This window comes from Ruditapes philippinarum, unplaced genomic scaffold (genome assembly GCF_026571515.1).
Source record: "Ruditapes philippinarum isolate M1 unplaced genomic scaffold, ASM2657151v2 ctg2826_1_1_1_1, whole genome shotgun sequence".
NCBI classification, from domain to species: domain Eukaryota; kingdom Metazoa; phylum Mollusca; class Bivalvia; order Venerida; family Veneridae; genus Ruditapes; species Ruditapes philippinarum.
In genome coordinates, this window is record NW_026864770.1 from 72190 (window position 1) to 89121 (window position 16932).

The 16932-nt window shown below is 32.5% G+C and overlaps 2 protein-coding genes and 1 long non-coding RNA gene across 3 annotated transcripts; all 3 read right to left on the bottom strand.

The window, feature by feature from the left end:
- Window positions 1-794: 794 nt before the first annotated feature.
- Window positions 795-3632, bottom strand: LOC132726746 (uncharacterized). The gene is made up of 2 exons (XR_009625246.1): window positions 2810-3632; window positions 795-1998 (listed from the first exon to the last, which is right to left on the bottom strand). It is a non-coding gene; the product is annotated as an uncharacterized LOC132726746 (long non-coding RNA).
- Window positions 3633-6002: 2370 nt separating this feature from the next.
- LOC132726749 (uncharacterized) lies at window positions 6003-7633 on the bottom strand. The gene is made up of 2 exons (XM_060712103.1): window positions 7312-7633; window positions 6003-6529 (listed from the first exon to the last, which is right to left on the bottom strand). Exons 1-2 carry the CDS (start codon window positions 7416-7418, stop codon window positions 6181-6183), a joined length of 456 nt encoding a protein of 151 aa, XP_060568086.1. The 5' UTR covers window positions 7419-7633; the 3' UTR covers window positions 6003-6180.
- A 1367-nt stretch (window positions 7634-9000) lies between these two features.
- On the bottom strand, window positions 9001-12711 carry LOC132726747 (uncharacterized). Its single transcript, XM_060712101.1, has 2 exons — window positions 12457-12711; window positions 9001-11783 (listed from the first exon to the last, which is right to left on the bottom strand). The coding sequence occupies exons 1-2, from the start codon at window positions 12561-12563 to the stop codon at window positions 11423-11425; spliced, it is 468 nt and encodes a 155-aa protein (XP_060568084.1). The 5' UTR covers window positions 12564-12711; the 3' UTR covers window positions 9001-11422.
- Between the last annotated feature and the right edge of the window lie 4221 nt (window positions 12712-16932).

Here is a 16932-nt window from a genome sequence, read left to right on the forward strand (position 1 = left end):
CTATAAATTCAATCACAGACAACGGCAATACAATAACAATCAACATCACGATATGCCTTTAAAATAAAACAAGTTATAAAATTATATCTGCAAATTAAAAATAAAATAAATAGATCTAATACTTTAACTATTTTAGGCTAACGAAATAACCGGGTACATGTAAACATACACTTCAACGGCTATTAATAGCCTTAATCATATTTTAAAATAACCGGCAATGTCTATATTTCGAGAGAAAAAAAAACATTTTCAGAAAATGTATTTATAGCTTATTTTCGAAAAAGAAACACATGTATGTATTTCCCTAAATAAATATACATTATATAAAATTAGCAACAACAAAACAAAAAATAACAACAAAAATTCCATTAAACCCCCAAATAGTTAACGTTATAATAGGTAAAAGGGAATACATTTCTAATACCTTATTAATTAATACTTAACAATGACTTAAAGCAAAAAGGAAACGCCATTGAACCAGCAACATGGCGAAGAATGACGTAATCATGCGACTTTGTTTCTAACTGATTTGTGTGAATTGAAACATAAATTAAACACTGAAACTTAAGTAAAACATGCATTGCGTATAGTAGATCTACATATAAAACATCAAACAAACTGACACGGGTAAATGATAAAACGATTAAGGGTATAATAAGAGAATTAAACAAGTGAAATAAAGGTCAATAACCGATCTATAGTCTATTTAAAACATTAGATCAATTGATTAAAAAAACTGAACCTGGTTAGGATGATAATACATTTATTAAAACAATGTATTTTTGATTTTGTTAAAACTACATGTATATCATTATAACTTAAAAAAGATTTTAAAAAATAAGTAACGATCAAACATATTCATCAAGCGTGGCTTAAAAATAAGAAGTTTAAAACAAAAACAAAACGAAAAACAAACTGATCTGTTTAACAAAAATACCGTATCTTCACCTCGTCTAACAAATGGTAAAAATTACCAAAAGTCATTCCGAAACACTCGTTATCCGAAAAATCATATCCGAAATCGTCGGAGTCACTGTCTTCCGGCCAAGTACATGCGTAGGTACCATCTAAGTTCTTTCCTGCTCCGTCATGCTTAGGGGGCAGGGGACATATTCGAATGATGGCCCCGTCAAATTTTTTAATAACTCAGACATGGTGTTTTGAAGGTACTGATAACTTCTGATATTTCTCTGTCATTGTAATTCTTTCTTGTTTGTGTGTAGGAAATGAGATATATTTTTGTTTTTTACCCGAAACTAATCATTTTGGTAGCTTTGTAAGTATGTATTTCTGACTCTCCGAATGGAGGTGAAAAAAAGTTAAAAATCTAGCTTTGACAGTTGGCGCCAAACAAGTAAGAAATTTCAGATAAATTTTGTGAAAAATCTAAACGTATGACAGACACTTTATTTGTCATTTCTGAAAATGCCATAGCTTGCACTGCGTGTTACTGATATTTTTAAAGGAATCGGGCGGATTCTGGAGTATGCTGCACCTTCATGAAGATTGCCCATATTGGTATATTTTAGGTGTGATTTTGGCTTGGTGGGGGTAAATATAAATTGCTGTCAGTCATTTTTTGAAGGAGCAATTTTTTATTATTATTATTATGCAAACTATTATTTTCTTCAATGTATGTCATATATCATTGAATAATGCTGTGCAACTGGTTATCTGCTTGTGAAACAGATTTTTAAATATTTGGAATTGTGTTTCTGGTCATACTGAAATACATTTGTTTTCCTTTTTAGGTCCTCTGTCCCCTTATCATGCCATACCCCTCCCGGTCCGCCTCGACCGCGGACTGTAATTGATACACCGCCATTGGTGGTAGTCATTTTCCTTGAAGGGATGTCTCCGGTCTGGACCACCGGAATTTCCCCGCATTTACCCAGTCTGTATAGATGTCTAAAAATCCAAAGACGTCTGTTATCTGTTGTGTACCATTTGGAATTCTTTTGCGTCACCCGGATCTTTGGGAAGCTTGACAGAGACGTCCTGTACCAAAAAAAAATCTCAACTTTTAAAGATCTATTAATTCTTTTCACAAAATAGAAAATGCTTAATTTTCTAAAAATACTTTTAAAAAAAGAACATTCTTTAACAACTGGTTCAATTTATATCGACTTTATCATATAATTATATGTTTCTGCTAGACTTCGACTTTAATGGTAAAATTCCATTGGTTGGTTGATTTGTTGGTAGATGCTAATACAAATCTACATTCAGTATGGCACTGACAATTACACATGCTGATAAAACGATATCCTTGGCCCCGTGTTCAGGATCAGTATCAAGTGATCCTGATTTTATTTTTACTTGTTTTATATAACTAATATTGATTGCATTTGTAAAGAAAGGTGCAGCTTTTTTGAACTTCTTTCGAGTCCGCTTCCCGGCACTAACCAATACTGGTGTCATTTAGCAAACTTGGTCATGAGCAAAGCAGGACTGCAATCTACGGTCCCTGGGTTGAGCGGTTGTCACTTCAACCACTAGATAATCGCTCTGGGAACCATCAGGGGTGAGTTTTAATGCGGTTAAGATATTCAGAAAGACTGTTATTGAGTCTCATTAAAATTAAGCAAGCGCGACGTTACAGAATACGAGTATTTTTTAACTGGCCTCAAATCAATATGAAATAAGGAAGGAGAGTTAAGCACCTATTGATGGAGATTGATTTTCTAAAAAAAATAATAATATTAAAACAGACACGAATTTTTACTTACTTTTTATAATTATATTATTATCCATTCTTATTATTTTATTAAAACCAGATCTAAAAAAAAATTGCAAAGAAATACGCTACCTTCCTTCACATAAATCGTCCAGAGTCTCTCCGATTTTTTTCCCATTCGAAAATGTGTTTTTGATGGAATTTTGGCAATAATATATGTCCGATGGTTTTAAAAGCATTGTTTTTGTAGATGCGGTTCTTTTATTATATATAATAAAAACGTCTGTTACTCCCAATATCACGAAGATATATGAAGTTTTCCTTTCGATCCGTTGTAGGAAATTCCAAATAGGAAATTCCAACATGCATACATATGATGCAATCGTAACTTTCCGGTTTCCCCGACATCACAGACTTTTACAACAGTCTGTGCAGAATAACCAACGAGAGGTTGTGATACATTTGGAATTCCATTTTGTTAACTTCGATCCGTTGTAGGAAATTCCAAATAGGAAATTCCAACATACATGTACATGCATATGGTGTAATCGTAACTTTCCGGTTCTTGCCGACATCACGAACTTTTACATTAGTCTGTGCAGAATAACCAACGAGAGGTTGTGATACATTTGGAATTCCATTTTGTTAACTTTCGTTATGCACGTTTTCGGAAAATGCTTCTGTTACATGTATTTATATTTTTAGTTTAAGGTAACAGTTATATTATAGTTATGTATACTCGCATAAGGCCAATGCACTAAACCCGGCTCCCCGGCCCCAGGGCAGAGCGGGGATAACGAGGGGAAAAAGGGGCAAAACTTTACGCCACTACTTGCCCCGAACTGCAATGCGGTGGCTTTAGCGCCAAAATAGCGGTGTGCAGTGCAGAGGAGAGGGAATTTAGCTGATGGGTGGTCTAATTTATTATTGTACTAAATATATCCCAAAATTAAACCAGAATTGCATTGTTAAACACTTGTTTGTTTGTTTTTGTGGGGATTTTTTGTGATCAGTAGGGCCTGCTTGCTGTATGTCCGTCTGTCGGTCCTTCTCATATCGTACTGGGCCTTCCACTGATGCATCAAAAACAATCACAAAATAATTTTCTATTTAATTATTGTTACTGAAAATTAAAGGGAGGATAATTGTTCACAATCATTTCATTATTATTGAAAAGGCAAAGAAGTAAAATGCTAGTTTTCTCCTGAAAGCCTTAAGAATATACGTGTCCTGTTTTAAAGCGTCTTCATGGTCAGGTACAAAATTGTGCAATTATAAGGCCGAAACGAACACCACGAAAATGAAATGAACGTAAATGTACAAGGAAAGACATTTAAAAGACCATATTTTGTATCTTTATTATAACACTAGTTTTAAAATCATTTCACAACAGCAAACAGGCAAGAGTGATTATCACAGACAAGAGTATAAATAAATGTTGACAAAATGTTAAAAAAAAACAACACAGAGAGGTATAAAAAATAGTAACATATGTGGCACATGAAATAGAAAAAAAGGCGTAAAACATAACAGTAAATAATGACAAAATGCCAGGGGTAAAATTCATGAATTCATTGCAATTATATATGTGACAAATGAAATATGAAGCTAGAATAATATATGTAACAAATGATATATGCGGCTGGAATAATATATGTAACAAGATGACATATGAGGCTAGAATGAAATATGTAACAAATGACATATGAGGCGAGAATAATATATGTAACAAATGACATATGAGGCTAGAATAATATATGTTACAAAATGACATATGAGGCTGGAATAATACATGTAACAAATGATATATAAGGCCAGAATATATATGTAACAAATGCTGTATGAGACCAGAATAATATATGTAAAAACCAGAATAATTTATGTAACAAATGATATATGAGGCAAGGATAATTTTGTAACAAATTAAATATGAGGCCAGAATATATATGTAACAAATGATATATGAGGCCAGAATAATTTATGTAACAAATGAAATATGAGGCCAGAATAATTTATGTAACAAATGATATATGAGGCCAGAATAATATATGTAACAAATGATATATGAGGCCAGAATAATATATGTAACAAATGATATATGAGGCCAGAATAATATATGTAACAAATGATATATGGGGCCATAATAATATATGTAACAAATGATATATGAGGCCAGAATAATACATGTAACAAAATATATATATGAGACTAGAATGGTACATGTTACAAATGACATTTGAGACTAGAATAGTGTACGTGACAAATGACATATGAGGCTAGAATCTAGAATAATATGCGTGAGAAATGACACATAAAGCTAGAATAATATATTCACAAATGATACGTGAAGACAGAATAATAAATGTGACAAGGTCAGAAAAAGTATTTACGAAAAAAACTTAACAAATGAATGTATTTAAAATACTGAATAAACTGGTAACGTTTCAAGCCATCAATGGTTTTAACGTGAATTGGTCTATACTGTTTATACAAATAAAAATAACTTTGATAGTAGATATATATATATATATATATATATATATATATATATATATATATATATATATATATATATATATATATATATATATATATATATATATATATATATATATTTTAGTATCAAAACATAATAACAAACCATGAAAGAATTATGCATGAATGTTGTTAGCAACAGATAAAAGATCCTATATAAGATCTACATAATAATATTTATACAGCAGCCAGAAAATTTTTTTATTTCATCATATAACTGTTCATAATAAATAACTTAGAACTTTATTGATCAACGTGTTTTCCAACAATATGTTATCAGAAAATCCAAATAGTACATTTCTGTTGTTTTTATCTATGTTTGAAATTCTTACGGTAAATGTGCCTTTTGGAGACCAATCCACTTTAACTATTTCTATGAATTCAATCACAGACTGTGGCAATACAATAACAATCAACATCACGATACGCCTTTAAAATAAAACAAGTTATAAAATTATATCTGCAAATTAAAAATAAAATAAATCAAACTTAAACTATTTTAGGCTAACGTACCCATGATATCAAATTACAGGGTACATGTAAACATAAATTATATAAATATACTTCAACAGTTATTAATAGCCCTAGTTATATTTTAAAATAACCGACAATGTCGAAAGAAAAATCATTTTCAGAAAATGTATTTATACTTTATTTCTGAAAAAAAACAACATAGTTTTATATATTTTCCTAAATATAAACAATTTACATGTACATGTTACCCCCCCCCCCCCCAAAAAAAAAAAAAGAAGATAAAAATGAAAATAAATTTTAAAAAAAGCAATTGAACCAGCAACGTGACAAAAGGTTTAACGTAATAATATAAGATATATTATTAATATCATGTAAACGTTATCACTAATTATTTCTTAACAATGCTTTTAAACAAATCAAAACAAAGCAAAAAATAAACGCCCGAAAATAAAAGAAAACTATAAAAATAAGTTGACATGTTAACATTCATCAAGTTATAAAAAATAGTCGTTAATATCAATATCATGATATGACGAAGAGACGCAGACACTGTCTTCCGGCCAAGTACATGCGTAGGTGCCATCCAAGTTCTTTCCTGTACCGTCATGCTTATAATGCCATACCCCTCCAGGTCCGCCTCGACCACGAACTGCAATTGATACACCGCCATTGCCGGTTGTCATTTTCCTTGAAGGGATGTCTCCGGTCTGGACCACCGGAATTTCCCCGCATTTACCCAGCCTGTGTAGATGTCTAAAAACCCAAAGGCGCCTGTTGTCCGTCGTGTACCATTTGGAATTCTTTTGCGTCACCTGGATCTTTGGGAAGCTTGATAGAGACGTCCTGCACAAAAAAATCACAATTTAAGATTTCCCTCCAAAATCTACGAGATACCTTTCAAGTTTCATTTTCTATAACAATTGGTTGGAAAAGAAACCAAGCAAACAAACAAATAAAACAACGCAGAAAATGTCATTGAAATCCATGGCAGTTTCATACTATTGTTATTTAGTTAATTCTTGGTCACTTAAAAATAAACTAATTCTGAATACGATAAGCAAACATAAGAAAATACAAATAGATCTCAACACTGTAAACTCGACTACATGTATATCACATATAATTTTGCTATGTTCAGACATCGATTTAATGGTAAAATTCCATAAGTTGGTTGGAATGCAAGAAGTGCCGCTGCCAATACAATTCTTGAACCCTTGTGCTTTGATTTCCAACCATATAAATAATCATGATTAATTTTAAGTCCAATTGCGAAGAAAGTTGCATCTTTTTTTTCTCGAATCCGCTCACCAGCACTAACCAAAACTGGGTTTAAATATTGATATAGCAAATTTGGCCATGTCCAAAGCAGGACTCGTACCTACGACCCCTGGGTTGAGAGGTAGTCCGGGTTCCCCCAGAGTTTTATTAGTCTTATTAAATTTAAGCAAGCGCTTCGTAAAATATGATACCAGGAAAGTGACAAAGGTAGGTGAATTTATAGAGATTGTATTTTCTATCGGACAAAAACAGACACGATTTTTTTACCTTATTTCTTATTCTTTCGATTTTTAATATATTTTTTGAAACAAGATCTAAAAAATAAAAATTGCAAAGAAATACACTACCTTCCTTCACACAAATCGTCCAGGGTCTCTCCGATTTGTTTCCCATTCGAAAATGTGTTTTTGATGGAATTTTGGCAATAATATATATCCGATGGTTTTAAAAGCATTTTTCTTTTTTTTTCTTTTGTAATCGCGTTTGTTTTTATTTTTTATCGTAAAAACGTCTGTTGCTCCGAATATCACGAAGATATACGAAATTTTCTATTTGATCTGTTGTAGGAAATTCCAAATAGGATATTCCAACATGTATATGATGTAATCGCAACTTTCCGGTTCTTCCCGACATCACGGACTTTAACTGCGGTCTGTACCGGAGAATAAATAGCAGGGTTATGATACATTTGGAATACCATTTTTTAATTTTCGTTTTATCTGTTTATTTAGTTTAACAATGCCGGTAGGGACATGCCAATTTGCTTATTTGCCAACTGCTGAATTGCTTATTTGCTAATTGTTGATTTGCTAATTTGCCAATTTAACACCGTTTTATACTTTTCACAACACAGTCTTCTTATCATTACAGTGCATACCGAAACCCGGCTTCCCGACCCCAGGGAAGTGAGGGAATAACGAGGGGAAAAGGGTCAATTTTTACCCCACTTTTTAACCCGACCCCAGCACAGGCGCTAGTCACATAATCAAATATTTTACATAATCGGTCTATATATGTATATAAAGATATCTTTATATACATATATAGACCGATTATGTTAAATATTTGATTATGTGACTAGCGCCTGTGGACCCCAGCGCCAAAATAGTGGTGTGCAATGCGGTGGCATTAAGCTGAAGGGCGGTCTAATTTATCAATATACAATATACTCAATACATTCCAAAATAACCCAGAATATGTGCAATATCGTGATATATTGCATTGTTCAACACATGCTTATTTTTGTAGGTGATCCGTAAGATGTCCTTTAATATTGTTCCCTGTAAAACTTACTTATCTACGATAACATATCCTCCTGTCGGCTATTCTTATAACGTTCTGGGTCTTCCATTGATTGAAATTAAAATTAAAGAAGAAAAAAAGAACTAAAAAGAGAGAGCGTTTTATTTGTTCCCCTTGCAATGGACAGTTCTGGGCAATAAACATAGCTCGAAAAATTAAGTTTTGTCTAGATTTTAAGATGACCAAAGGACTCGACAACTTTTTATTTTCTTTCATGAATATTAGGTTCTAATTCCCTTTAAAAGAAAAATCTGTTTCACTAGCAACTTTGGTCCGCAGTAATGATAAACAAAATAATAGTATATGGATGGTCATTGAAGATTAAGGGGAGACAATTTTTCGCAATTGGGATGACAAAGATGTCAAATGCAAAGCCTTTAGCACAAACGTGTCCTGTTTAAAAGCGTCTCCATAGTCAGGTACAAATGCATTGTCGTTAAGTGTTTCTTAAACTGGACAAGCCAACTTCCATAAACCATTTCTATAAATTCAATCACAGACTGCGGCAATACAATAACAATTCATATGAGGGAACGCATGCGCAATTTATACATTGTATATTTAAATTTACATTCTACTAAACTATGTAACTTGATGGCATATGTTTCACATTGTTTCCGATATTGACCATTTATAATATGCTACGTAGTCAATCGCATTTTCTCGGCATTTTCCGTCAAACTTTGGATTATGAATAAAGGCCGAGACAGTACGTGTGAACACATGCATGGACTAAATAAACTTTATTAATAAAGAAAACACTAAATATTGAAGAGGTGCTTATCACATGATTTTAATACACAGCAGCAGCAACAACAACAACAAACAATAAAACGTTTGATTATCACAGACAAAATCACAATGAGTATATATATTCCAGAGAAAAACGTATGAAACCATATAACATGCGATAAAAAATTATGACACAATATCAATTATACATGTATATGTAACAAATGATAGAAGACCATTATTGCCTTAAAGGCCAATTCTGCCTCAGAAATGCTATCATTTTTATTTTTCAAAAAATCTGTTAGTAACTTACAGTTTCCAAAAATAAATTGAAATAAATACCGATGAATACTTACATATTTAGTGTCAAACAAAATTTGGACATTAAACTTGGACACTAAATATAATTTGTGGTAAATCATCAAATCATAATTTGACCTTAAACAGCTTTAAAGTAAAGACTTAAAAACGCTCAACAAAATTAATGGTATTTATGTTTATAACCACGAATGAGTGCGTTTTTTTTTGTTAACTAATCACAGAATAACACCATGTTAAAAAAGCAGTCAATATCACAATATGTCTTTTATATAAAAAATGTTGACAGTTACATCTGCAAAAGAAAATAAATATAAAAAATAGATTATTAGAAATAAATTATTTAATGATAAGAATGTCAATCAATCAATCAATTAATTAATCAAACAATTAATTTATTCATTTATTAAATTATCAAAATAAATAAATTCATTAAGTAATTTATTAATTAAACTAAATTATAACGTTGTTGTGATATTAAATAACACGGTAAGTAAATAAACTAAACATAGATAGTATAAAATAAAATGTTAGGTATTTGAAATACATGTACATCAATAGCTATAAATAACCTTAAACTATATCAACATAATTATATTTAGATAACCGTTCGTTTTCGAAAAACACGTTTTCAGAAAATATATTTATCGGAAAGGAAATTAAACAAACATATATATTTTCCCTAAATATAAAAATATATATCTCAAAAATAACAAAACAATTAAAACAAATACACCCACCAACACAGATGTAGCTGAAAACCACGAAACAATGTATTAACGTAATAATAGGGTATGCATTTTTTACAAATCATGCCAATTTCTTACAAAATGTTTAAATGACACTTTTTAAAAGTCTGATAATCTCACATGGCCTTGCCAATTGACTGTATGTACAAACTTTTTGTGTATGTGCATTAAAACCGTGCGACTTAATAGTTTTTCATATTTTTTGTTTGGATTTTAAGTTAGTTATACATTAACACTGTTTTTAAATTGTCATTTGGTGGCATTTCAACTTCTACCGACGAAGAAGGACCTGCGTAGAACCGCCGATATTTCCGTAAATATATATAAGCTAGCTAGATATAAGAATTCAGTTTCAGTTTCTTGCATATCAGAGTGGCGTTTCCGTGAGTTTTACCCATGCCGGAAATTTCATCTGGCATGGGGGGTGCCAGATGAGTCGCGTGCTGTACAATGGCACGCTTAGGATGGTTATGAATGAAGTTGTAATTCGTACGCTGTTGTAAGAAAGTAGTTACGATTGTAATGATAAAAATTTCCATTGAAAATAAAGATAAAGGATTTAAAATATAATGGAATATGGTAGAATATGCAAGAAAAAATATCTGACAAATGTTTGCGGTTCGAATTAGAATATCCGTCCCTTGGTCACCCGCCCATGGGCGGTAACCCGGCAAGCCTCGTTACCACCCAAAGGACGGGTCACCTCCGGACGGATATTTCGATCCGAACCGCAAAATATGACAGATATTATTAATCTGGCACGGGACTCGAACCAACAACGGTGTTGTGCAAATAATATAAAGTTGGCGACCTTAATCACTCTGCCTCGGATATCACAGTTTGTTGTACATACATTGCGAAATTATATATTGCATGCATACTAAATTATAAAACATAAATATCTCTATAAAAATCATAAGGATAAATATTGATAAAAGAATCGAACAACATTTTGTTGATTTAAAATCATTATCTTATCGACAAACCTATTATTAGATATAAAAACTATAAACTTGCACCTACAGAGGCGAGAGGCAATAAAATTTACAAAAATATACATGTTTTAATGTAAAAATAAAAAGAAATAAAATAAAAACAATCACATTGATAAAAATTAAGATTTTAAAATTAGTATTAATATCTTGATATAATAAACTCTTCAACAATAAACCAACCTTCAAGGTCAAGGTCACACTTGGAGATCAAAGGTCAACAATTAGGGGATTTTGAAACTACTTGGAACAAACAAAGAAAAAAACGAAAAAAACAACAGCAAAAAACAACAACAACAACAATAATACAAACAAACAATAAAACACCGGCCTCTGTCTTGTGAAAGTATTTGTGTACGATTTAATCACAAGTACCCATCACTGTCAGAATCATCCGAGTCGTTGTCGTATTTAAAAGAATGAAGGTAGACTGGCACACTATTTTCGGGCCATGTACATGCGTATGTGCCATTTGGGTTCGATCCTGCTCCGTTAGGCTTCCAAAACCACACCCCGTAAATCCCACCACGGACTTCAATCTCCACACCGTCATTATTCGTTGTCATTTTTTCGGACGAAATAGATCCAGTCTTAACCACGGGGATTTCCCCGCATTTCCCCAGTCTGCGAAGTTGTCTAAAAACCCAAAGACGTCTATTATCGGTGGTGTACCATTTGGAATTCTTTTTATTCACTGCAATCTTTGGAAAGCTTGACAAGGGAGTCCTGTGTAAAATATAAATAAATAAGTTTATTTGTCATTTGTAACTCAAGAAATAGTGGGTACTTTTGAATTGTCAAACCATGGTGAAGGGTTCACTTCAGAAGATAAAAAATGTACTCTAAATGCCCCCCCCCCCCCCCCCCGCAACTAAAATTCACGGAAGTTTGAAAGTACTTGTAGCAATTATTAAGAATCAAATTAAAACTGAATAATACAAAAAAACTCGGCTTGCTCTGTCTGTAGGTATATTACAATGTATTTGTAGTATAAGAAAACCCCGGTCTTAAAAAGTCGGTTCATATACATGATGCAGGACACTAAATTTCATTTGAAAGATCATTTGAACGAACGAACGAACGAACGAATGAATGAATGAATGAATGAAATAAATACAGACGTATCAGTTTCTGTACGCGGGCGATCACCGGACAGCTTTTTCATGTTATTATCTTTAACACACAGTTTTTCATTTATTATTTTTCTTTTGTAAAATACAATATTTTGTTAATATAAAAATGTGTCTCACTCATGTTGGAGTCGGATAAGAAGTATGTAACTGCTGGTTAATTATCCAGAATAGCCGGAAAGGTCGACCGACCGCCGAGACCAAAACCGGTTTAAACCGGCGAGAAAAAAAAACAACAAACAAACAACAACAATACAAAATAACATTACCTTCCGTCGCATACATCGTCAAGTACATCTCCTATGTTTGCTCCAGATGAAAATGTGTTACTGATGGAATCTTGACAATAATGTATGTCCAATGGGTTTAAATACATTTTGTTATGTCTGTTTTTATTTTTTATTTTGCTAGAAAACTTCTTCGGAAGCCTATTGCTTCAAGTATGACGGTTACATAAAAATGTGAAATTGGCTACAGTTGAATTTCACCAGGAAAATCCAGAAATGAAACATGTGGTATTCCATGTATAGATATTTTTTGTTTTCTGTTTTCGAAAAATGTTTGTATGTCATTTATATTTTTAGTTTAACGCCTACATGTTTTATCCATAAAAAACCTATATATTTGTTTAAAGGTTTTGATAATGTAGTTTAAACATACATGAATTTAATTTAGCTCGATTTAGCAATTTATGATAATCACTTGCGAAACCGCTTCCTTGAACTAACCAGTACTGGTGTCATTATGAAAAATAATGGTCTTGACCAAAGTATGGCTCGAACCAATGATCCTTTAGTTGCCAGGCAGACACTTAAACCACTTGGCCACAAGTCCCCTTTCGATAATTTAATAAGCAACGGAGACTACAATAATTTCTGCCGTCTGTGGGTTTGATAAAATGAATTGGCACATAGGTAGTATAGAGTAAGTTACAACAAACCATAAAGGAATTATACAAGAGCTGTCCGTAAGACAGCGCGCTCGACTTTTTTATTGCTTGCCAATAAAAAAAGTTTTTGCAGTAAAAGGCAATACAAGAATCTCTGTATTTTTAAAGTGAACAATGGCCATGAGCATTAAGATATTTAGTGAAGAATTATTTTACTGAATTGTGTGATACCCTTGAACACTGCAGCAAAGTTTGAAATGTTTAAGTCAAAAGAGGGCTGGTAAGAAAGAAAAAAAAACTGAGTTGAGCCTTAAATAAATTTAATAGTATTAAACCTTGACAGAGTTATGTCCTCTTGTCTGTTGATGAAGGTCGTGATGGTAAACAAGTATGGTCAGTTTCAAAGCAATACCTCCAATGGTTTTGAAATAAAGTGAGGTGGTACAAAAAACTTAACCAAGCTCAATACACTTTCTAAGTCAAAAAAGGGCCATAATTCTGTCAAAAACCTTGACAGAGTTATGTACTCTTGTCTGTAGATGGAGGTTATGATGGTGAACAAGTATGGTAAGTTTCAAAGCCATACTTGTAATACTTCTGAAATAAAGTGGGGTGGTACGAAAAACTTAACCAAGGTGTGACGCCAACGCCGACGCCGACGCCGACGCCGGGGCGAGTAGGATAGCTCCCCTTTTCATAGAAAAGTCGAGCTAATAAAACCTTTGTGTGATACAGATACATGATCCGACATTACATATCTATATACATATGTTTACGTGTGTGCGTGTGTGTGTGCGCGCGCGTGTGTGCGCGCGCGTGTGTGCGCGCGCGCGTGCGTGCGCTCGCGTATGATAATAAATTTTTATTGAACACAATATTATTTTCCATCAAGGAAATGAAAGTGTAACAAGTCTATAAACAGTTTAAGACATATTTTATAAGAATATCCAAATGATATTTTTTTAATATTTGAAATACGTGTGGATAATGTGCCCATTGTAGACAATTCCACTGACATAACAACAATTCACAAAAGAATTTATATGTGTGTTAATGGCGAATTGCATGATTAAAAAAAAACCAATTATTTATATATCAGACATCAAAATATTTAAGAACACAATATTAGTATTCATCATATAAATGTGTATAACACTGTCAACATTTTTTATAGTAATATTCAAATTATCCTTGTATTTAAAAAAACTTCTGGAAATTGTGCGTCAGTTTTTGTGGTATTAGATAATTATGCTAGAGTCAATAATTCATGATTTGTGGCATACATGTGACTGTCAAAGTACATCCGGGTTACACGCATGCCATTTTAACTCTTACTTGATTTCTAGAGTTTTGATCCTTCAATAGAAATTTGTAATTTTTTTATATTTTATCTGAAAATGTATGAATTAAAAAAATCACAAATATGTCATTATGGGATTAGGTTTATTAAAAATTATAATAAATTGGTTCCATCTCATGGACAATTCTCTAAAGAATTGTAACATAGAAAGTCTGTTACGAAACAAAATACAATGTATGTTTCTCTGATATTTTAAGAAGTTTTATCCGTTCGTGCATGCGCCATTAGAAGGTAGATATCGCGCATGCGCCATTAGTTTATTCACACAAACAGCGAAGAGGGCCCACCATGATCAGACATCTGGTCTGCACTGGAAACATGGGTAAAAACCACCGCCAGAAGGTTTCTACTTTGAAGTCCTACTATAGACAATTCTGTTTGGAGTCCCCCAACCTATTGACTGTCTCCAACGTAACATACTTTCCCAGCATTATCACTGGGCACACTGGCCATAGCTTTCGCAGAAGCGGTGGAAAATATGGCCGTTGTCGGTAAGTATATAACTGAATTTTGTTTTATGTTTTCATGTTTTACTTGAAACACTCAGTGAGACTGGAGCCCACATATGTACTCTTTCAATCTATTACACGCACACGGTGCAATTCATTGCCGTTTATGCAAACACTTCCGTACAGTTTGATATGGGGACGCCACTTTTGCCTAATTTTGGTTAAAGCACATACAGATAAGTGCAAAACGACCCCATAATACAACGGCATCAAATCGAATGAATGATACTTTCACAAATTAACCATAATTTGGAAAATTGGGATATTATAATTGCATGTTTGTAAAAATGTTGGTGCTCACTCGGTGAAATAGATTCCGATCTTACACTGAACTAAACAAATATCCCCTATTTCTTACTTTGACATCTGAGAAACGTGTTTATTTGATGTTTAAAGCGATATTAATTATTTTATATTATCACATAAACCGCGGCGCAGGAGTGTAATAAATTGGTTCAGTGTAAGATCGGAATATATTTATAGACATACAGAAAAGGACGGCTATACTGACAGAAAAAATAGTCAGAATTATATAGGATCACAAAAATATTGCACTTTAATATTTATTTCGTCATATCTTTACCTGAAACAATATGAAAGTGACAGAACCAATAAAAGTAACGTTTATAATGAATATATTTTAATACAGAAAATATGGACGATATGCGACGCAAAGACACACTCTCGCCGCAAAACGTAGCAAGTATGATATGCACCGCAAAACGTCCACATGTGTACGATATGCGACGCAAAACGTCCAGACGCGTACGTTTTGCGGTACGGACGTTTTGCGGTGTTACAAGGCACTATTGAACACCATCTGAATCAACAACTGTATATTATTTGGTCTCAGAGGAACAAAAGAAAATTAGGATTTGAGATACAGCAAAAAATTTACTTGCACAATTTTAAAATGATTTTAAATCATACTGTCAGAGTTCTAATCAAGTTTAAAAAAAAACCTTGATTTTAAAAACTGTCAAATAAAAACAATGACTTATAAAACAATAACTTTAATATAGACATAAAAATTCATAGCCCTATTTTAATTTTACAAACCATGAATCAGCAAATAAGAACTCTTGCTGAGATTTGAACTCAGAACTCCTCTTATGTATGTGATACAATAAAGAGGCATTTTGACAATTAAACTACAAGAGCTTAAAACTTACTAACCATGGCTTGTTATTAAAAGATTAACATTTTTCCTACCTTTTTTTGCATCTATATACTAGTATAGTTTTCAAATAGCCAAATATAGGTCTATTTTAAATGAAAAAAAAAAAACTGGCCAAAATTCATAATTTTATCCTGAAAATTCTTTTTTTAAAACTTATTTAAATGATTTTTTAGAATCATTTCAACTATTAAGTACATAAGTATTAAAAATAAAAAACACACACATAAAATGTTTCGTTATCTTCTGATTACCCATTTCTATATAAGATTTTGTAAAATATTGTCAATTTTCTATTCCTTATGGTTCTTATTTTACCAATCATGAGCTGTTTTGATGATTAAAAAAAACACTAAACTGAATTATCAACAGGAATAAATTCTGTCATGTACGTAAATTTTGCTTTTATAGGAGAAGCAAGTAAATGACTGCATACATTGTGTTAAAATGTAACAAATTCGAAAAATTTTACGGAACTAAATTTCAACATTGGTACTGTGACGTCATATGATGACGTCTTGAAAAAGAACGCATGACGTTATGCGGCAAAACAAGTAAAAATGACTTAAAATCACTAAAAAAGACTGGTTTGACATTTTTGCTTGTAAAATATATCAGAATGATAAGACTTAGTCGATAACAGAAAAAATCGATAACAGGATAAATAGAATGATTGGTCCTATGGATGGAGAACTATCTGACCAAAGGCTCACCCAATAAATTCCTCCGCCTCGCCAGATCCAAGGCACCAACCTATTAATTATTCTCTATCACTTCAGACATCAAGAAAATGGTGAACAATGCAATCAA